The sequence below is a fragment of the Quercus suber genome, unplaced genomic scaffold (genome assembly GCF_002906115.3).
Source record: "Quercus suber isolate HL8 unplaced genomic scaffold, Cork oak 2.0 scaffold_818, whole genome shotgun sequence".
NCBI lineage: Eukaryota > Viridiplantae > Streptophyta > Magnoliopsida > Fagales > Fagaceae > Quercus > Quercus suber.
Window position 1 is genome coordinate 54,784 of NW_027070248.1, and position 23,482 is coordinate 78,265.

A 23,482-nucleotide genomic window follows, 5' to 3' on the forward strand; every position below is an offset into this window, starting at 1 on the left:
CTAAGGCTTTTGAGGAGGGAATTTTGCTGGCGGGTGACCTCGGACTGAGGGACATTGTACTGGAGGGAGATGCAAAACTGGTGACAGATTCTTTGACTGGTCGCTGCTCCCCCCCAAGCTCGATTCAAATGATTATTGAAGGCATCCAGAGGTGGAAGCTCAATGTTCAAGCATGGCAGGTTAATCATGTATGTAGGACAGGAAATGTTGCTGCCCATCTGATGGCTAGAAATGCCAAACTTGTAAACGACAGTGTTGTCTGGGTGGAGGATACTCCACCCATCATTGAATGTCAATTGCTCAAAGATGTAACTGGTTCGGATTTTGTCCAAATTAATTGATAGTCTACTGAAAGTTTGAATATCAAAAAAAAAAAAAAAAAAAATTGAAGTGCAAGAGAATAAATCTTTAGTCATCACATACACTTAATTATCATAATTCATCAATAATTAAATACACAACCATAGAAATTGAAAAGTTATAACTGATTTTCCACATTTTATAATTAAACTCATAAAAGGGTGAACAATATGGAAGAATAAAAGGGAGAATTTTTTATTTTTATTTTTGATGAAAAGAATAAAAGGGAGATGATCTACAATATATATAGTTGTTCAAATTCAGCAAATAAACAACCACTAAATAATTAAATAATGGGTCATGCTAACGAGTGCACTTAGGGTATTAGTTAAGAATCTAGTTAAAGAAAGTTTTTATGGGAAAAGAAAAAAAAGCAATTAATATTTTGACAGTTTTTTTTATTTCTCATAAAAATGATGTCAAAACTTTCATAAAATTGATTGTTAACCAATGCTCTAAGGGCACTCGTTATTTCCCTTAAATAATTTAGTAATATCAGCTGTAAATGGGGACGTCATAGTAATTAGCAATGACATCATGAGGAAAAATAATAAAATAGTTACCTGGCCAGTACTACAAAAATGACCATATATACGTAGCACAATTAGTTATTATAACAACAAAAATTATAATAACTAATTCAATTCTAAACAAGGGCTCACTTTTTTCTCTCCCAGGTAGGAGTCTCTCGCTCTCGTCTTCTCTAGCCGAGCTTTCTCTCCTTCTCGTTCTGCAATAAGGGTTTCTCCTTAGAGTTCATCTCTTTCTTTCTCCCCATCACTACCATGGACAACACAGTGGTGGAGGGTCTGTCAAATCTCTGTCTCACCAAGGAGGAAGAAGAGGAAATCTCCATCAAATTGAGGTGCAAATTTGATTTACTGGAGGAGTGCTCACTCAGTCTATTTGGGCGTCTCTTAGCAGATAGATATCAGAACTTAAGAGCTTTGAAAAACACCCTACGGATGGCATGGAAAATGGGCTCCGATCTACAAATCGTGGATGTGGGTAATGGTATTATGCAGTTCAAGTTTAGCTCGGAGTACCAAATGAAATGGGTGGAACAAAATGGGTCGTGGAACTTTGAAAACAACTTGCTACTGCTGTGCAGGTGGCGAAGAGGGCTCTTTGCCACAAACATAAGCTTCACACATTCTCCTTTTTGGGTTCAGATATGGGGACTTCCCTTTGAACTTATGTCTGATGAAGTGGGCAGAGAGCTTGGAAATAATATAGGAAGATTCATTGAAGTTGATCGGCGTGCAAGACAGTCAGACCAAGTGAAATTTATGAGAATTAGAGTGGATCTCTAGTTGGATAAACCACTCAGAAGAGGGGGCAAAATTGCTAGTGTGGAAGGTGAAAAATTTTAGGTTAATTTCAAGTATGAAAGGCTCCTCATTTTTTGTTTTTAGTGTGGGAGGCTGGGTCATGATGAGAAGCATTGTAAAGAGCTCTCAAACTAGCAAAATTCCAGGTAATACGGTGAATGGCTCCGAGCTTAGGGAAACTCAAAGATGGGTATGCAAAAATCTCGGTTAACCAGCAGTAGGGACCGAGGAGAGGGCAGTGCAGACCGGTTTGAGGATAATTATGTCACTACAACAAAGATTTCTTCTACTTCAGTGTTTGATAATGGTGATGGCCCTTCAGGCAGCATGGAAGATCGGAGAATTTCAAGTTCAAAAAATTTTGAACAGCCTGGTGGTTTCAGTGAGGTAGATGGTGTACAGGGAATAGCACGTTCCCAGTCAAATTAGATGGAACAAGTTACTGTTGGTGTGTCAGGTGCATGTGAAGGGAACAATAGCTCCCTCTCAAAATTGCCATATGAAGTATTGGGCAATGGGAACACGCATGATCTAGCACATGACTTGAGTCAAAGGCCTTTGACTGACTTGCCATGTGATGTTACGAGCTTTGTGGGCTCTGAGATTGCTTTCTCTTTAGTGGGCCAACAAGCCCATTTCGAAAAGCAAGACATGGAAGTGAATAGCCCTATTAAGCCCATAGCTGATCAAAGGGAGAAAAAAGAAGCTGCTTTGGAGGCTATGGGCCAAGGCTCAGAGGGGAAAAAAAAAGGCAACAACCCAGTGGAAAAGATTGGCAAGGAAGAAAGGAAAAAATAAAAGCCCAGGTAAGGAAGTTCAATTAATAAGTAGTGGGTCAAAGAGAGTCGGGAAGTTAATATTTGAAGAAGAAAAATTAGCAACTCCTCAGAAGAAGCTACGACTAGTAAACATAGGGGACTTAACCCAAAATGATGAGAGATCGGCGGTGGCTACAAGACAGCACCATCGGGAGCCATGAATCCCTTAAGTTGGAATTGCCGGGGACTTGGGAACCCCCGGTCAGTTTGAGCGTTGCACGATATGGTGCGACGGTGGAATCCCAAAGTAGTGTTTTTGGTGGAGACAAAAGCAAAAAACAGAAGAATGGAAAGAATAAAAAACAGAATTGGGTTGGCAAATGGCCTCTTTGTTCCTTGTGTTGATCGAAAAGGGGGTCTAGCTATGCTGTGGGCCAGAGATATTGACCTGGAAATCAAGAGCTACTCTCCTAACCACATAGATGCGGTAATTAATGACACGGAGAATAGTTACAAATGGAGATTGACGGGTTTTTACTGCCATCCAGAAACTCATAGAAGGTATGAATCCTAGCATCTATTAGCTTTCCTAAACAATCAATTGCATCTTCCTTGGTTATGCTTAGGAGATTTCAATGAAATTTAATCAAATTCTGAAAAACAAGGGGGAGCCATCCGGTTTTAACAACAAATGGATGGGTTTAGGAAGGTAGTAAATTATTGTGTTTTTCAGGATTTGGGCTACTGTGGTTCTGATTTTACTTGGTGTAACATGCAAGATGAGGAGAACATAATATATCTAAGGTTAGATAGAGCATTGGCCAACTTAGAATGGATAGAAAAATTTGGGGGAATGAAAGCCCATCGCCTGGTCGATTCAACATCCGACCACTGTGCATTACTTATCTCTGATTGAACAACTCAGCGCCAAGCCCGTGCTAAACGTTTTCATTCTAAAGTAATGTGGGCTAAGAATGCAGAATGTAAGACTATTATTGAAAATTCATGGGGGATGGACCTTGACATCAGTACTCCGGAGGGAGTTATGTCTAATCTCAGTGGCTATGCTGTGGAGTTAATGAAGTGGAGTTCCAAAGTATTTGGCCAGATTCCAAAAAAGATTCAGGAAAAAAGGAATACCCTGAACTTTTTAACCTTACAAGACAATGATGGATCTTTAAGCACTGAAATTAATTGTCTAAGGCGGGAAATCAATGATCTCCTTGATGATGAGGAGATTTATTGGGGCCAAAGAGCCAAAGCGCATTGGCTTAGAGAAGGTGAAAAAAACACCAGTTTCTTTCATGCCTAAGCTTCTAAGCGCCGCAAGTAGAATACTATTTTGGGAATTTGGGATAGTCGAGGCCGATGGTGTGATAGAAATGATAGTATTGCACAGGCTGCCATAGACTATTTTGGCAACAATTATGCATCAGCTTCCTCATCGGGGATTGATGAGATTATTGATGCTATTCCCACTCGAGTGATTGAAGAAATGAATGAAAGCCTAAACAGAAGCTTCACTAGGGAGGAGGTAGCCATTGCTCTCAAACGGATCCATCCTACTAAAGCTCCCGACCTTAATGGTATGTCTGCTATCTTTTATCAAAAGTATTAGAGCATTATGGGTTGTATAATTACTAATATGGTCTGAAATGTCCTTAATAATAATATGTCTATGGCATGTCTAAACAAAACAAACATTGCCCTCATTCCCAAAGTAAATAACCCCAAAAGAATGACGGATTTTCGACCCATAAGTCTATGCAATGTTATTTATAAACTCATATCTAAAACTATTGCTAATAGATTCAAAGTCATTCTCCCTCATATCATTTCAGAGAATCAAAGTACTTTTATTCTCGACAGGTTAATTACTGATAATGTTCTTGTGGCTTTTGAGTTGATGCACTTCCTAAACCACAAAAATGCAGGGGGAGATGGCTATATGGCTACAAAACTAGATATGAGTAAAGCATTTGATAGAGTCAAATGGTGCTTCATAAAAGGGGTCATGGAGAAATTGGGATTTAGTTCGAAATGGATTGATGTTATTATGAGGAGCATTTCCTCGATCTCATATTCAGTCCTTATAAATGAGGCTGCTTGTAGAAACATCTTTCCTACTTGGGGGCTTCGGCAAGGGGATCCCTTCTCTCCAACCTTCTTTTTCATTTGTACTGAGAGGCTATCTGCACTTATTAATAGGGCTGTTCGGAACCAGCTCTTGACAGCATATCCATATATAGGGGCTGCCCAAGAGTTATCACCTTCTTTTTGCAGATGATAGTATTCTTTTCTGCAAAGCTAGTGTGGAGAAAGCCAGGTGCTAAAGCATATCCTTCAGAAATATGAGGATGCCTCGGGGCAAAAAATCAACAAAGACAAGTCCTCAATCTTCTTCAGCCCCAATACATCTCAAGAAGGTAAGGAAGAGATTTTGGCTAATCTTGGCCCAATGCAAGATACTAGGCATACAGAGTATTTGGGCCTCCCATCCTTTATTGGGAGATCAAAGACGTAGGTGTTTGCTATTTTGAAGGAGAAAATTGGTCAGAAACTTGCTGGATGGAAAGGCAAACTCCTATCTATGGGTGGGAAAGAAATCCTTATTAAGGTGGTTGCCCAAGTAATTCTTACATACACTATGGGGTGCTTCCTTCTCCCCCAAAGCTTATGTGAAGAAATTGAAAGTATGATGAGGAACTTCTGGTGGGGCCAACAGTAGGAAGAACTAAAATATGTTGGGTTAGTTGGAAAACCATGTGCAAATAGAAGGCTAGTGGTGGCATGGGCTTCAGGAATATTTGCAAGCTTTCAATAAAGCATTGCTAGCAAAGCAACTTTGGCGTATTTTCCAAAATCCTAACACCCTTGTAGCAAGAGTTCTCAAGGCTAGGTACTTTCCCACCGGAGACATTCTAAATGCAAACATTGGAAACTCCCCATCATACTCTTGGAGGAGCATCCACAGCAGTCTTGAAGTTATAAGGAAAGGAATACGGTGGAGAGTGGGGAATTGGAAGCTAATCTATATATGGGATGACAAATGGTTGCCAACACCATCTACTTACAAGGTCATCTCACCTCCAAAAAATATCCCTCGATTTCCAATGGTCTCCTCTCTAATTGATCCGATGACAAAGTGGTGGAGAGTGAACACAATAAGGGCTACCTTCCTTCCTTTTGAAGCGGAGACAATTCTAAAAATTCCCTTAAGCCATGACCTTCCCGAAGATAAAATAATTTGGACTAGGAATAGCCGTGGGGCCTTCATGGTAAAAAGCGCTTACCATGTAGCTTATAACTTACTAGAATCAAATGGGAGTGAAGAATGCTCAATTGGAGACCTGTGCAAGCTGATTTAGAGGAAGCTTTGGCACCTAAATCTTCCTCCAAAAATGAAGATCTTTGCTTGGAGGGCTTGTATTAATGGCCTTCCCACAATAGAGGCCATAAACCATAGAGGGATTTCCCATTCTATGACCTGCCCAGTATGTAAAAATGAAGCTGAAAGTCATGATCATGCCCTCCTTGGTTGTGCTTTCTCATCCATGGTCTGAAATCTTTGGCCCGGGAATCTGCTGAGCATCCACGGTATTAAAAATTCTTTCCTTGACTCTACTATCTCTATTCTTTCCCATGCAACACTCCAAGACTCAGAGCTTTTCTTTACTACTGCTTGGGCCATTTGGTACAATAGAAACGAGGTTGTTCATGAGAGTTGTGGGCTCCCTCCAAATCAGGTGTGGCAATTGGTGAAGAGAAGTGTTGAAGATTATGTAGGTTCGGCATTGTGGGATTTCAGTCAACCAAGGGCTCCCCCAACCTGCTAGGTTCTTCCTCCCCATGGTTTTCATAAAATTAATGTCGATGGGGCGTCTTTCGACTTGGATAACTCTTCTAGCATTGGTGTTGTCATTAGAGATAGCTCTGGCCAAGTTGTAGCTGCTCTTAGCAAGCCTCTTCAAGCTTGCTTTACTGCTGAACTTTCAGAAGTGATGGCGCTGGAGCATGGTGTTCTTTTGGCTCAGGAGCTTTAGCTATCTAGGATCATAATTGAATCAAATTCACTGAATGCCATCCAAGCAGTCCACGATAAGGCCTCGGGTAGCATCTATGGGCACATTGTGCAGGGTATTCTTCAAGTTAGTAAGTCTTTTGAGACCTGTCTCTTCAAGCACTTAAGTAGAAATTTCAACTCAGTTGTTCATGAGCTTGCTCAGCTTGCTAGAAGATCCGGAACTCAACACCTTTGGTTTGGAGTCACGCCCCCATGTGTAACTTCTCTTATTCAAGTTGATATGATGTAATTTGTTTTTCCTATCCTGCTTTGCAGGTAGTTTTTGTATGACTCTTTATTATGGTTTAATTCCATATCACTTCCATTTCAAAAAAAAAAAAAAAAAAAAATTCAATTCTAAACATCACATAAATCAAAACACTAATCAATCGTAAAAATTTTATTACCTGCATAGCTTTTTTTGAGAAAGTATTACATGCATAGCTAATTACACTATGCAATCAAATCTTTAACGTACAACCTAAATTACCAGAAGAGAGACTATACTACAAATTTTTTGTTATTGTTGGAAGAGAATCACCGAAGTATTTAGGCAACATCAAGAATAGGTATAAAAAAAAAAAAAATAAAAAAAAAAAAAAAAAAAAAAATTCAATTCTAAACATCACATAAATCAAAACACTAATCAATCGTAAAAATTTTATTACCTGCATAGCTTTTTTTGAGAAAGTATTACATGCATAGCTAATTACACTATGCAATCAAATCTTTAACGTACAACCTAAATTACCAGAAGAGAGACTATACTACAAATTTTTTGTTATTGTTGGAAGAGAATCACCGAAGTATTTAGGCAACATCAAGAATAGGTATAAAAAAAAAAAAAACTCTAAAAATAATGATAATATGCTACTTTTGATATCACAAATGCAATTGCAAAAATAATTCATTGTGATATTCCATATTCCATATCGTTTTGTAAAAAATGTTTTTAAGATTGGATATGGTTAAATAATGAATGATATATTCTAGATCTTTCTAATAATATATTCTACAAATAATAAATGATATCTGTGGGCCACTTTAAGCACATTTTAATCGGAAAATTATTGAATATTCTAGGAGTACCGTAAATGCATACTTTCACTCTTACATGAATTGTGGGTCCCATAATTACCCCTTTTAGTCTTGAATTTCTGTTGATTCATTTAATGCTTAAGTCGGTCATGTCACTAATGTGTATGTGAACCATTTTTATAGAGATATACATTGATTGGGTGGTCTTCCTATATCGGTCACATGCAAAGTTTAAATCATTTTTTGATATTTTTTTCATGATAAACCCACTACACAATGTTCCATTGACTCACTAGCTATGCAAAATCTCATATATGAGAAAATTTGAACGATGTCACTTTTTGCTTTTTCATGAAAAATTACATAGAAGAAAAAATTGCAAAATTTAAGTTTGCTATGCCATAGCAGCCTTACTAAAGAAGCTAGGTAGATGTTTTTAATTCAAATGCAATTTATTTCTCTTTCCTATTTAGTTTAAAGAAAAGCATGCATAGATCATTTTTCAAAAGTTATCTCAAAATTTCAAATTTCAAATTTCAAATGCCTAATGTTAAAGTGACATTTCAAATAGTGAATCATAGGAGTAATTCAAAAAAAAGTACTAACGAAAGATAGGCATTGTGTGGTGCCTAAGAGCATATCTAACCGGAAATGTCATCCCATCTTATTTTACCATTCCAAAAAGTTAATTTATCAATTATACCATACCATTTTTCAATACTTCGAACATCCTAACTTTTATTTTCCTATCTACTCATTAAAATAATATATCTACACAATAAAATATTTTTTTTCTTTTTTTTTTTCTCAATCTCCTCCACACGGTCTTTCTGACTCCTCCGTTCCTTTGCTTTTCACCTTCTTTTCCTTCTCTTTCTATCTTCATATCTACCCAATAAAACATACCCAACAAACATATGCAACAAACCCATTAAAATACCAAACAAACCCAGCAAATCTAGCACAGTATCAGGAAAACCCAAATCAATCCACCATTAATTCTTAATAGCAAACCCAGCAACCCCATGGCGGCTTAGTCACGGCGAGTACGACACCACCCCAATCCATAGCGAGCACCCCAATTCACAAACTACGCACCACCCCGATCTGCCACATCAAACAATGAGCTCCACCAAACTATTAGACCCACAGAGGCTTGATTCAAGAAAAAAAGAAAAAAAAGAAAAAAAAAGGGGAAGACAGGGACAAGAGAAGGGGAAGGATGGAATGAGAGAATCAGAACTGAAAAAGAAGAAAGAAAAAAGAGAGAGAGGAGATGAGAGTGACCGGTGAGAGAGTGTGGAGATGATAAATTAAACAGTAAAAATAATAAAAATATTAATATACCTTTTAACATTGAGCTACAGTGCTGTTCTACATTTAGAACCGCACTGTAGCACAATTGTATTTTTTTTTGCAATAGTTACCTTTTACGATTTCAAATGGAGTGAGCATTCTAGGTTGAATGATAAAATTGGGCTTACATTTGGCATTTGCCCTTTCCATTACTGATGCTGTAACACATTTGCCATATGTAAGTGAGTTTCTAAATTCATTATCTTTTGTTCAAGACATGATTTTTAATCTTAGCTTAGCATAAGAGCCATTAGGATATGGAAAAATAATATCAAAATACACTCTTATTCATCAAAATAGTGTCATTTCAGTTTTGCTCTTTTTAAACTATGTTACTTCTTAGCATCCCAACATTTAGAACAATAGAGCATGGTTGGTCTTATATATAAATATATATATATATATTAATTTTTATAAGTATTCTATGATCACACAATACTACTAATATGTTGTTCCACATTGTCCACCTTATTCTTATCCTATGATTAAAATTTTATAAGTATTTTATGATCACACAATACTACTGATATGCTCTTCCACATTCTCCACCTTGCTCTTATCCTATGATTCACATTTTCTTAAATTTCTCCATCTTAATGAATTATTTATCCAAGATATCAAAAGCCCTTGCTCTTTGGTATCTTTTAACTATGAAGTCTTATAACTCACTCATCTCAGTTTCTAATATTACTAAATTTAAATTCCATGAAGTGTATTTTAGTCCTACTTAATTGAAAGCTTTGGGATTCTAAAGTATCTCTTTAAGTTTTTGTTAGGGTCATATTTTATTGTAATTGGCTAATCATTTGACAACATGCACTTTACTTGTGATTAGGTAGATCTAAGATGCGTTTAGTACTTCAAGAAACATGTTGTTCAAGTCAAGTACTAAAGACATGAAGATTAGTCTAAGAAACAAATGAAGAAAAACTATTCCTTAAGTCTTGACAGAAGCTTGCTATCGAGACTTAATGTGAAACTCGATAGATAGCTTGACAGCAGCTCGATCTATCGAGGACTACGATTTTAGAATTTCTAGATCTGAAATTTGGCCCAGTCTTATGTATTTGTTTAGGATTTCTTTTCTCACAACCCTAGATATATATAAGGTTTATTTTAAGAAGCCGTCAGACACAGATATAGAGACCAAGAGACCTGTGTGAAGCTACTATGTTTGTATGCCATAGGGTTTTGTAACCAAGTGTTTCTTGATCTTCATAGTTGATGAAGTGAAGAATTTTATAGCCAATCACATCTGTTCAAGTTGTTGGAGTTAGTCACATACTAGGATTCGTGCAAAAGCTTAGTCACAAATTGGAGGTTTGTGCATCAAAGGGAAAGAAGACTATTACAAGATCAAGTCCAATTAGGTATTAGAGCAAAGGTTCAACTGTAGGTTAGTATATCGGGATATGCTAGGGTAGTTGGTAAGATTCCTTATTTTTGTAACTGCTTGATTGTTAATTAGTGGATTATTGAGAATAGTGATCTTAAAATCACTCGGTGGAGTTTTTGCCTTTCGAGATTTTCTCCATTTGTCAACAAATCACCGTGTCAAATTTATTTTTCGCTGCATTTAGTATTTTTGGTGATTTGTTGGTGCCTCCACGATTTGCATATAATTGAACCTAATTAATTAAGTTGGGTAATTGAATTAATTAACCAGGGTTAAGCTATCTTAACCCAACAGTTTCTAACTTGACATTAATTCCCTATCTAGTTTCATATACTAAAATTATATAATCTGCAAATGGCATATATATATATATATATATGCACAGGGATTTCAACTTGAATCGATCTTATATATGTTTGGGTATTTGGTAGTTTTTGATGACTTATTTGTAGAATGTTTATTAAAATTTTTGGTAAATTTTATGTTAAATGTGTTTACTATTTACTCTTTGTTTGAGTTGTCTTTGTCAATACATGACAAAAAGGGGGAGAAATAGATGAAATGTGGGAATCCTGTTTGTTTTGTTTAGGGGGAGTTGAAATTTTTTTTGAAAAGGGGAGAAAATAAATTTTTTTGATATATTTAACTTAGAGGGAGAGTTAGTTTGCATATTTGTTATTTGATTTAGTTTGATTATTTTTTGTTTTTATGTCTTTCTTTCCACACATGCGTTGATGTGTTCTTTTGAGTGTTTAGGAAAGACAGGTACATTTTGATCAAGATCTTCTACTTCTTTTGGCAACTTTTAGGTTAGGAGTCTTAGATTAGAATTTTTGTTGTATTTGGGCATTTTTATTGAACTGGGCCATTCTTGTATTTGAGTATTTTATTTTGTATGTAAGTTTTGTCACGAATTACTAAAGGGGAAGATTGTTAGGTTCTAAAAGTTTAGAACAATTAGCAAATTGTGAACACAAACTTGTCTAGATATAGATCTTAGAGTCTATAGGTATTATTAGACAAGGCTCAAGGTGATTCAAGTCAAGATTCAAGAACAAGTAAGCTGCAAAAAGAAGATTTTAGAATTTTCCTGGTTCGACCGATTGAAAGACAGGCTCAATCGATCGAAATACAGGTCTGCAGAATTTTAAGTTCAACTAAATAGCAGTTTAAGCCCAAAAAGGATTAGAGCTTCAGATTTACTTATTCTAGTATATAAAAGAAACCCTAAGCACTTTTTTAATAAGAATTTTCAGTGAGAGAAGAGTGTGCCTGTTTTGTATCTAGGGTTTTGTACCCAAAAAAACTCTCTCATGTCTTCTACCGGTGTTATTCCTTGATGAACGTTTTTAGACCCTTTAAACACAACTAGATTAGCCTAGTTATTTAGCCAAGTAATTACTTAGTCAAATTAAACAGATCTAGGTTAATACAAATAAATCACATCATTGTAAAGTGTGGAAAATAAAGAACACAACAATATGATAACCTAGGAAAACCAAATAGGTAAAAAACTTGGAGAGGATTTAACCTAGCTATCCTCAAGATAAAACAAATCTACTATGAAAGAATTGAAATTTACACAATAGCGACCTAGAACACTAACATCCTATTGCTACCTCGAGTAGGAAACTTGCTACCACGACCACGTGACAGCTCTGAGTTCACGGACTACTTCTTTCTTGGATTCCCAGCAAGCACAAGTACTCCTGCTTGTATATCTTTAAGCCCTTGAAACTGCAACTGAATTGATCACCAAGCTCTCGACATCAATCTTGAGATTGGAAATTTTAAGTGTATGTGAAGGCAAACACCTCTAGATCTCACAAGAGACTCACACACACAACATAAAGAGCAACCTTAAAACGTGGCTAGGGATTTCCCTTTTATATTTAAGACAAAACATAAAATCCTACACGTCAAACGGCTTGGGCTGAGTTGAAAAATTTTGTAGAAAAATAATCTGCATGAGCTTCGATCGATTGAGTCTAATTTTTGATCAATCGAGCTAGGCAGATTTACACAGTAAATCCTACAGTACACTTGATTCCAACTTTACACTTTAAACATACTTTGAGCAAGTCTAAAATAAGACTAAACGTTTTAATCATGGTTTGCCAATATTACAGATTGCAGTTCTAATACATTTAAACCTAAAGTCTTATAACCCAACAAACTCTCCCTTTAGCAATCCGTGACAAAACACAAACTTAACAAAATGCTCAAAGTTTACAGAAAACAGCCCATTACAAAAATATTGTCCAACAAAACAAATTCAACCTAAACTATAATCTATCAGTTGCAACAGTAGACAGTAGCACAACTGAATCAACCTATATATTCCTAAAACACTCAATAAATGCATAAACATATGTATGGAAAATATAAGTAACACAAAATAACTTCTTGATTTCACATAACACAAAATAAAGTCATATATCATGAATAACCTCATAAATATAAATCAATAAGCAATGTGAAACAAGAAACATATATAAATACATCATAGTATCTCCCTTTATCATGGACAACCCAAACAAAAACAAAAAAACTCATCAAGCATGTCCACCAAAAGCTGACCATGAGCCGCCTAAACGGTCATGACAGTCTCCAACATACGACGAATATCTGAATCATCCGAAGTAGAAGGTGGAGGAACAGCAGTAGTAGCAACAATCAAATCGACAGATGCCTCAGCAGAAGTATCACCTATAGAAGAAGAAGGAGGAGGTACGACACCAGAAGACTCAACTTTAGGGTGTTTAGAGCTAGCTCTCATTTGACCAGCCTTCTGCCTGAGAAATGTGGCACCTATAGGAGCTATGATATAAACGGACTCAAACGCAGGAAACTGCTTTAATCCTAAATGCAAAAGAATTTGATGAATAAAAACCAAAAAGAAAAGAGCATGAGCAGTAGAACTACTCCTATGAATCTTAATTAAAGAACGAATGAAAAGAAGAGGAAAACTCATAGGAGCGTTTGTGACAAGGGCATAAAGAAATGCACATCTCTCTAAAAGAATGGTGTGCAGGTGAGAGATAGGCCAAATGGAATGGCAAGAAATCCAAAAAAATGGAATGGCAAGAAATTTGAAAAAAGAGATAATGAGTCTCGGTCAGCTCGGGAGAGGTGATTCGAGGATCAGAACCCCACTGGATAGAAGTACCAGTAATAAATGACATAATGTCATCTAGGGGCGGAGACTCATCATAAGGATAAACAGGATGTTGGACCAGTGGCACCCCAAAAGTATCAGCCACTACTGTAGGAGTAATGGTGTACTCATCACCCCATATTCAACTTTTCACCTGAGTGTTCGAATCATAGGAATGGATAGAGAGGTTCGAATAGAACTCTATGATTAAGGTGGCGGGAGGAGGATGACCAACATCCAACAAATGAAGCCAACCCCTACACTCGAAGTTTCTTCGAATCTCACCATCTAACTCATCTAACTAAACCTTCCTTTCAGCCTATACATTCCTATGAATGTTCAATTTCTCATATGCTTCTTGGTTTTTCTCACTTGGGAATCTCTCACTATCAAAGGTGGGGATAGAAGAAGAGAAGAAGGTGCTATAAGCTCTAGTCTTTCTAACCATGATGCTAAGGATCACAAGGATAGACACAAAAGAGATAGAGAGAAAAAAAAAAAAAAAAAACAGAAACCAAGAGCAAACTGCAAGTTAGCACAAAAATATATAGAAAATAACAATCTATATGATGCATGAACAATATCAACACATGATGCATGCTCTAATGTAGTGAGAATAAGTTCAATTTTACTTTAAAATCACAAAATTGGCTTGAGCATAGAGATTATTTCCAAAAATCCCAAATTTTGAAAACCCACTTTCAAAAATCCAAAAAATTGACCAAATTGATCATTACACAAGATAGATAACATAAAATAATGATCAAATAAATCAATCTAACAAGCCAGTTTCATCAAATTAAGCTCAATTGAACAAAAACCCCAAATCGGGTAGTTTCAAGCTCTAGAATTTCCAATTTATCCCAAAATATCAAATTGATCAAATTAATACTCAAAAATCAGTTTTATATTGTCCCACAATAAAAACACATTGATCAATTTCCAAAGAAAAGGCTTAAATCAACAAAATCCCCAAATTTTCATAGGTTCGAAATTTCCTAAAATGCGTGACAAAAATGTATGTAAACATGAAAATAAATGAAAAAGTAGGGGTATAAAGGTCTTATTGGCCTTAGAGGACAAAAACCCTTGAAGAAATTTGAGGGAAAACGACAAAAATTGAGCTTTGAATCTTAGACCAATCGAGTAGAGAGAGAAAGAGCTTTGAAAGTTTGAAAAAAATGTTTGAACACATGAAAAGCTAAAGGTTTTAAAAAACTCTCCATGCAATTTTCGATTAATCGAAAATTAGATTCAGTCGATCAAAAATGCCTTCGATTGATTCAGAACCAATTGAGCAGTGATCGAAATGGTCAGATTCAAACCAAAATTTTAATCGTATTTTCAATTGGTCGAGAAACAAATTCGATCGATCAAAAATTTAGAAACTCAATTTTTTGAAAAATAGAGTAATTTTATGTAGAAACTCCTCAAAGTATAGTATTTTATGAATAAAATGCATGAGTATGAGATGAAATGCTCTTAAAAAACAAGTATTGAACCCAGATTTTCCAAAAATAAGATTTTCAATTAGTTATCCTTAAATTCTCAAACTTCAAACACAGTTTGCATTATAATCAAGGAATTTTCAATCTTGGATGACAAAACAAAATCACACACAATAACATGTACAAAGTTTTAGCAAAGAGTAACTTGTGTAGTGTATGCAACTAGAAAAAGCTTGAGATATATGTGAGGTGATATGTGAATAGAAATCCAGCACAATTTCTACAAAATTTATCTGATAAACTTGAAAGAGACTATCACCTAAAGAGTTACATCATATAACTCCCACATCTCCTAGAATAAAAGCTTGCAATCATGTAAGTTTCTTGATTTGCCTCATAATGTATACACCAAATTTATTTGATTTGAAACTTACTAAAACAGCCAAGATAATGTGCACAAAAATTTTATTTGATTGTGAAGTAATTATAGCCCAATAATATACACGCCAATTTTAGCATTTAATCTAAAGCTACATCTTATGTTCTTTTTGTGCATGTGCTACATTTTCTCGAGCACAAAATCTTACGATATGAACTAAGATGTTCATGATTGGCTAGTAAACAGTGATGAGATGGTTATTTATGCATTTCTCATTAAGTTCAAGTCCAACAATTAAAGGCATGTGATTTCAAGATTAAGATCATATGATCAAAAACTATAAACATCTTCCTACACAACATGCACTACAAAGCTCAAACTAGTAGAGTGCAATAAAATAATCTCATCCAAGCTAAACAAGGCACATAACCATGTTATGTAAAGATAAATTGGCCAACCTTGATTTCAAATCCAAGAAATAATGCAAAACACATTTTGCTTCCCTTTTGCCTTTTTTTTTTTTTTTTGTTTTTTTGTTTTTTTTGGAAAAGAAATAACGAAAACAACTTAGAATGAAATGCATGAATGTTATGTAATGCAAATCCTAGAAAAGCAAACAAAACAAAAACAACAAAGAACAATGATCACAAAGAGTAGAGCGATGAATCATAAAGACCATGTCAGAAAGACTCAATTAGATCGAACCTTTTATATCCAAAACTTTTAGATGCAACTCTAGCATTAGAGTTGTTATTCACGTTAGAATTATGAGTAACTCCAAGATTGGAATAAAGGTTTAAAACCTTTACCAACTCACTAATAAGTACCATAGGATCTTGTGCTTGAGACACAGGTACTTTTGGCTTATTTGCTCGCTTAGCAGCTTGCAATTTGAAACAATTTGGACGACTGTGCTCAGACTTTCCACAAAAATGACAAACCCATGCAGGCTTATCATGCAACTTGCCCTTAGGAGGGTTAGGAGCCTTAGGTTTAGACTTTTGAAGATCAACCCTAATCTTCCTAGAATGTGTGACTTCTACAGGTTTAGCAATATCACTCACAGAGGGTTTGACAACCTCACTCACAGGAGGTTCAGAAGAAGGAACAAAGTTTGTGGAATGGGGTTCAGGCACATAGATGCTTTCTACAAAACCTAAACTAGTTTTGTTTGAGGGATACTTTTGAACACTTAGCATGTGATCAAGTTTGGAGTTTGTAGACCTATTAGTTTGTTCTTTAGCAACAGATAATTCAAGTTCCAAATTCTTAACTTTATCAAGTAAAAGCATGTTCTCAGTCTTCACATTATTCAACAGTTCATTAGCATCAAACAGTTTCACAAGCAAATTTTTCTTATCAAGTTCAAGAGATGCAATTTTCTTTAAGCTTAAATCAACACTCATAGCATCTTTTGCAGCAACTTTGCAAAGCTTATTGTAGGCTTTTTGCAAATCTGCATCCTGAGAGAGTTCCCCAACAGAAGGGTTCTCTTCAACATCAACACTTTCATCAACTACAGCAGTAACAGTGAAAGCAATGAAGTTTCCATCCTCATCACTACCATACTCATTGTCAGAAACTTCATCATCATTGTGGGATCATTCCTCCTAAAATTTTTAGGTTCAACATTGTTCTTACCTTTTGCCCTTCTGTTGTTGTTCATAAGAAAGTTTCTAAAGTTCTTGACAAGATAGGCAATCTTTGTAGCTGAGAGCTCATCATCAAATCCTCCGACATCAACATCATTAACAGACTTAAAAGCCATTGATTTGGATTTGCTAGTCTTAGGTAGGTCTAACTCATAGGACTGAAGAGATCTTATAAGTTTATCAACAGGGATGGAGCCCACATCCTTACTTTTAGTGATGACAGTCACTTTGTGTCAAAAATCCTCAGTCAAAGATCTAAGAATTTTCTTAATAATTTTAGGTTGATCATAGATTTTACCCAAATTGTATGCAGACACTACAAAAAAATGGACCTATGGTGGCGTTTGTGAAACGCCACCATAGGTACTAAAAACGTCACTATAAGCCCATTTTGGCTATAGTGGCATTTGCTATAGTGGCATTTACAAAGGCCACTATTGTACCGCAATTATAGACCTATAGTGGCGTTTTACAAAAAAGCCACTATAGTACCGCCCTATAGTGGTGTTTGTAAATGCTACTATAGGTCTATAGTGACAGTACAATAGTGGCGTTTGTGAAATGTCATTATAGACTCTACAAACGCCACTATAGCAAAAAAACCACCAAAAAAATTTTGATTACCAAAAATTAATTTTTGGTAATCAAAAGAATTTTTTTTTTTTTGATATGAAAAAGTTTTTTTTTTTAATTGAATTAAGATTGTAATTAAATTAATATTACAATTTTAATTAAATTAAAAGATACAAAACAAAACAAAATACATAAATAAAACAAAATACAAACACTAAAGCTATCCCAGCAAATTCAAAATAAAACACAAACCCAACTAAAAAAATTCAAAATCAAACACAACATGCTCACATCCAAAAATTTAAAAGAAAAAATAGCAACTCCAAATACAAACACTATAGCTATCCCAGCAAAATCAAAATGAAAACACAAACCCACCTAAAAAAATTCAAAATCAAACACAAAATGCTCACATAAAAAAAAAAAAAAAAATAGAAACTCCACCATAACACATTCAGCTGCCGCAGACCAACCTGCAAAATGAAATCATCAAATTGATAAGAAATCTCATAGACCCATGAAGCAAAGTTGACAGCAAACAAGGAATATACCAAAACTTTTATCAAAAAATAAATAGACTAAAAAAATCATAATTTAAAAAAAAAAAAAATGCTTACATGCAACCAATGTTTTAAAAACTGGTACGGTGAAAGAATTGGAAAATGAGCTAAATACCGGTTTTATGGTCGGACCCCGGTCCGACCGATGGTCGAACTGGTGACATCATAAATAATTTAATTATTATTTATTTAAATTATATAAATAATTAATAATTTTTTAATATACTAAAAGTCTAAAACTAACAAACCTATAATAACAAATATGTTTTCTTTTAAAAAAAAAGCCAATGGACTGGTCACAACATAGCACTCAACAATAGAGGGTCCAAAGACTTTGAACTTGTTTTAGAAACATCAACTGTAATAAAATATTTCCTTTTTGACTTATTAAAGCAAAAAAACTTAAGCAATCTCAACAGGGCTCAAATCAATAAGTAATAACATTAACATTACAAAATAATCATCCTGAAATTCTAATAAACTTTTAACAAAATCAAATAAATAAGTTCATTAGTTATTACATTTACATCCAAATGGCAAATAACAAATAAGTTCATTACAACCAACAACTAAGTTTTAAAGTTTCAAACAAACAACAACTAAGTTTTAAAACCCAAGCCTCATTTGTTATGAAGATAATTGAAATCAATATCATCATGTGAACCAAATGCTCCACCACTAGCTTCATAATCATCATCCTCATCCTCATCTTCTTCATCTTCAACATGAATAGGATGATTTTTATCTCTAAAACCGAGAGGAGCATCATCTTCATCACCAAATGATCCCAAATTGATGTCATCATCATCCTCAATCATTTCATTGTCCATATCTATACAAATTCCAAAACCAAGGAACAATAAATGAAATAACAATTCTCATAATCATTTCTCATAAATCATAAATAGTCTAATTAAAATATGCAACTAGGCAAAGAATTGTTATAAGCTAACCTCTTTGTACATGGCTAGAAGACCCTTCTTCGATTGGATAGGCTCCCTCTTCATATAATGCATTCTCTATCTCCTCATGATCCAGAAATGGAGGTTCCTCATCTTTCACTTCCCAAATTCAGTTTTATCAATACTTGCATAATCAATAGGATCAAAATTGAACTTCTTCCTTTTGACTCTATCATAAGATAAACATAATAAATAATTTAATTAGTAACCAAATCACTTATATTTCACAATCACAAAGAACCCACTTGACCAACTCAGTGAATCACTCATATTTCCCCACAAAAACATTGAAACAAAGAGATTATATAATATATACATTTCTTTCAATCGGTAGTTATAATGAACAAACACAAGATCATTAAGTCGTTGATGCTCCAATCTATTTCTTCTTTTGGTATGTATTTGTTCAAAAGCACTCCAATTCCGCTCACATCCCGAAGAGGCAGCTGTTTGGCTAATGATCTGAATTGCAAACTTTTGTAAGGTTGGAGCACAAGATCCAAACAACTTCCACCACTCATCTAAGTTCCATATACAATACAAAACAAAGATACAATGAATCAATAAACACAACTATACTTATCCCAAAAATATAAAAAAGAGCTATGATCTTTCTGATCTTTAAAACATATTTACATTTTAGTATTAGCTAAAGTAAACAATATCTTACCTGGCTGAGATGTCTTGGCTGATTCTTGAGCAAGTTGGGTTCCAAAATTTTGTTTACGCTCTTGAAATAGCCTTAATTCCTCCACCAACTTCAATCGACTAGTTGAAACTTTTGATTCAATAACATCTGTCACAGCAGATTGTGTCTCTAGCCTCTTATTAAGAGTGAATGAGTCATATTGGAATGCAGGATTCAACCAGTAAGCAGCAGCATGAATATCTCTATAGAATTGATTATCCCAACGATCCTTGATAATATTAACATAAGGCTCACATAGTCTCTTCTTGTCCTTGAAATTTTTTTTGATTCCATCAATTACTCTATACATGCCATCATATACATAACCCATAGCTGGTTTTTCATCAGAATCAACAATGCGTAATAAGCGAGTCAATAGTGACATAATATGCACAATTATATGACAATCATTCCAAAATTGATTGTCAAGAATGATTTTCACCACTGCCTTTACTTTCTTATCTTTTGCATATCTTGATTCAACATAAAATTTGCTAGTCACCAATACTTATAAGTCATGCTTATGTTCCTTAAGACTCCCTAAGGCAATGAAAGTAGTAGCAAACCTAGTTGGCCCTGGACGCACAATTTTCGCCCAATTTTTTCTAGTCCTCAACCAAGCTTGCAGAGCCACATGGTTATAGATGAACACTGTGATCTTGGATGGACGCTTTGCAAGTTTAGCTATATGATCCATTTTCCCAATCCCCTTAAAAATTAGGTTTAGGCAATGTGTTGCACAAGGTGACCAACTAATGTTCCTATATTTTCCACACAATTCTTCCAGTAGCTACATAATTTGCAGCATTGTCAGTGACCAAATGTACTATATTTGCAGGACCAACCCAACTAACAATTTCATCAAACAAGTTACTCAAATTAATAGCATCCTTAACCAAGTCAGAAGCATCAACAGAACGTATAAAAATAATTCCTTTAGGACAATAGACAAGGAAATTAATCAATGTTTTATGCCTAGTGTCAGTCCACCCATCAGCCATTATTTTACAACCAGTGTCAGCCCAATATGATCGATGAGAATCAACAATCAATTGGACTTCTCTTTTTGTGTCTTTCAACAAAAGGACTCGAAGGGCATGATGATTTGGGCCTCTATATCCAGGATTATAAGCAGCTACAGCATTGAACATAGGTTGATAATAACTAGAATTCACAGCATTAATTGTAATGCAAGTATCATACATCCATCTTGCTACAGACATATCAACCCTCCACTTTTTTTCTTTACCAGCAAGCACACTTTTAATAGAAGGTTGAGCTCCCGGTGTTGTTCTAGGAGCGAAGTAATTATCAATGTCACCAACCTTCCTCTTGCCAAGATTGGATCTTGGTGGAAAACTACTAGGAACACTTCTATTTCCCCTACCTAGCCCCCTACCTCTAGGAATAATTTCTTGGACATCTTCAAATTCTGGTGAGTCCTCTAATGGTGAATAATTAGATGCTTCTTGATCCTTTTTGGTTTGTTCTTTAGTTTTTGAAATTTCCTTCAAATTCTCAACCATTTGAAACCTAACATCATAAGGTACACCCATACATGCAGCCACATCACCTTTAATTCCAGCTAAATGTCTTTTCATCCTATTGATGCCCCCTCCCTTATAACTTTTCCCACAATGTATACATCTATAACTACTTTTTTCGTCTTTCACTACTTCAGTTACATGATCCCATGCGGGATCACATTTCGCTCTCACAGATGAAGAATTAGCATTAGACCTAGTTGTAGAAGCATGTTCATTAGATGGTACAGAGGCGGACTCCATTTCACTCAACAATTTCAGACTGGCAGCAACCATTTTATCAACAAATAAATTCATCAATACAACATACACAATAAATAGTACAATACTCTAAACTATATTTCAGAAACAATAATGCTTTGTAAATCAAATCCACAACATACACAAAATCACAATTAAACTAAAATGCTATTGTAAACTAATAATTGAAGTTACCACTTACCAGTGAAGTCACGGAAGGAGAACCTGAGATGAAGCCGAGAACATGAATTGAGAATCTGAGATAAAGCTGAGAGAAATGAAAAAGAAAAAAAAAAAAAAGAACAGAGAAAATGATCAAAATCAAAATCAAGTAATCAAAATCATTTAAAAAAAAAAAGAATATTAATTATTAGTTTCTTACCTGATGAAGCCGAGAGAATCAGAGAAATGAAAAAAAAAAAAAAAAAGAACCGAGAAAATGAAAAAGAAAAGAACATTACAAAGGAATGGCCAGGGCGAGGGCGAGACCAACCAAGAAGAAACCCAAAACCAGACGCGAGAAGAAGCCCAAAGACAGCCAAAGGTGCGTGAGGCAGAGCTCACTTCTGTTTTTGAAAGTTCAAGCCTCATTCTGTTTTCGAAAGAAAAAAGAAAAAAAATCAGCTTGATCTGAACTTCGGAGCGCTGGGTGTGCTGAGGCAGGAGAGAGAGGTGCGTAAGCAGAGAGAGCGCAGCGCAGAGAGCCTTGAGGTGAGTGAGGCAGAGGAGCTTGAGCTGATCGTGAGGCAGAGCGACAGGCAGAGCGAGATGAGAGAGTTGAGATGTTTGAGAGCTTGAGGTGAGGTGAGTGAGGGATGAGGCTTGAGGAGATTGAGAGTTCTGGAGGGTGTGGCTTTCGGCTTAGGGAGTTAGGGTTAGTTTTTAGGATTTTAGTGGTATTTAGAGGACCAAAACGGCATAGTTTTGCCGGAAAAACAAAAAACCCAACCGGTATTAACGGTTCACCTCGGTTTTTCTGTTGGACCTCGGTTTTTACTGTTTACCGGTTTTTATCATTTTCGGTTTTTTATCATAACCGGACCGGTTAAGGGGTTCCGGTTGAACCGTCGGACCGGCCGGTCGGTCCGGTTTTTAAAACCATGCCTGCAACTATACAACCAATGGCTTCAAACACCATCTACAAATTTGAAAAAAGTCAATAAGCTGCAACACCATCTACAAATCCAAAACCCACAAACATTAAACTACCACAAATAAAACAAAAGAAAAAAAAAGTCAAAATGGAGAGGAAGAGAAAAGCATCAATTCAGGTGTGAAGTGAAAGAAGACTGAAAGAAAAATAAAAGAAGAAAGATGGAGGAGTGGAGACAAGGGAGGCAAAGAAGGAAAGAAAAAGGAAAAGAAATAAAAAACAAAAGAGAAATGAAGTCTGAGACTTGACATAGAGAGATAAGAGAGAAAAAGAAGGAAAGGAAAAAAAAAAAAAAAAAAAAAAAACCAAAGGAGAAGTCTAAGGCTTTGGTGTGGAGATAAGGGATATTGTAAGAGAATGGGGGTAGGTGGGGGGTTTTAGTGGTTTTTTTTTTTAAATTTATATATATATATATATATATATATATATATATATATATATATATAAAGAGAAATGATAAGTATGTAGGTGTGTGTATATATATATATATATAAATGATATATTCACAATATTTTCACAATAAATTTTTAGTGATAGATTGATACTAGTTATTATTGTTGTGAAAATATTGTGGACGTAGCATCTCTCATACATAAAAAAAAAAATATATATATATATATATATATATGTATAAAGAGAAATGATATGCCAACAATATTTTCACAACATTTTTACAATAAATTTTAAGTTGCAGGTTGCTACTGGTTGTTATTGTTAAGGCAAAAAAGTAATCTTAGCGTTAGGTTCAAATTTGAACCAATAACAACTAACTACCTATGATTTGTTGTGAAAATATTGTGAAAATATTGTGAACATAGCATCTC

The 23,482-nt window shown here is 35.2% G+C and overlaps 2 protein-coding genes across 2 annotated transcripts; one reads left to right on the forward strand and one right to left on the reverse strand.

The window, feature by feature from the left end:
• Positions 1-1,145: 1,145 nt before the first annotated feature.
• LOC112017848 (uncharacterized) lies at positions 1,146-1,673 on the forward strand. The gene has a single exon (XM_024050302.1). It carries the CDS (start codon positions 1,146-1,148, stop codon positions 1,671-1,673), a length of 528 nt encoding a protein of 175 aa, XP_023906070.1.
• An 18,809-nt stretch (positions 1,674-20,482) lies between these two features.
• On the reverse strand, positions 20,483-21,541 carry LOC112017850 (uncharacterized). Its single transcript, XM_024050304.1, has one exon. It carries the CDS (start codon positions 21,539-21,541, stop codon positions 20,483-20,485), a length of 1,059 nt encoding a protein of 352 aa, XP_023906072.1.
• Between the last annotated feature and the right edge of the window lie 1,941 nt (positions 21,542-23,482).

Excerpts from the sequence above, each read along its gene's own strand:
- LOC112017848 (XM_024050302.1), top strand. The coding sequence starts at position 1,146 with ATGGACAACACAGTGGTGGAGGGTCTGTCAAATCTCTGTCTCACCAAG.
- LOC112017850 (XM_024050304.1), bottom strand. The coding sequence starts at position 21,541 with ATGGTTGCTGCCAGTCTGAAATTGTTGAGTGAAATGGAGTCCGCCTCT.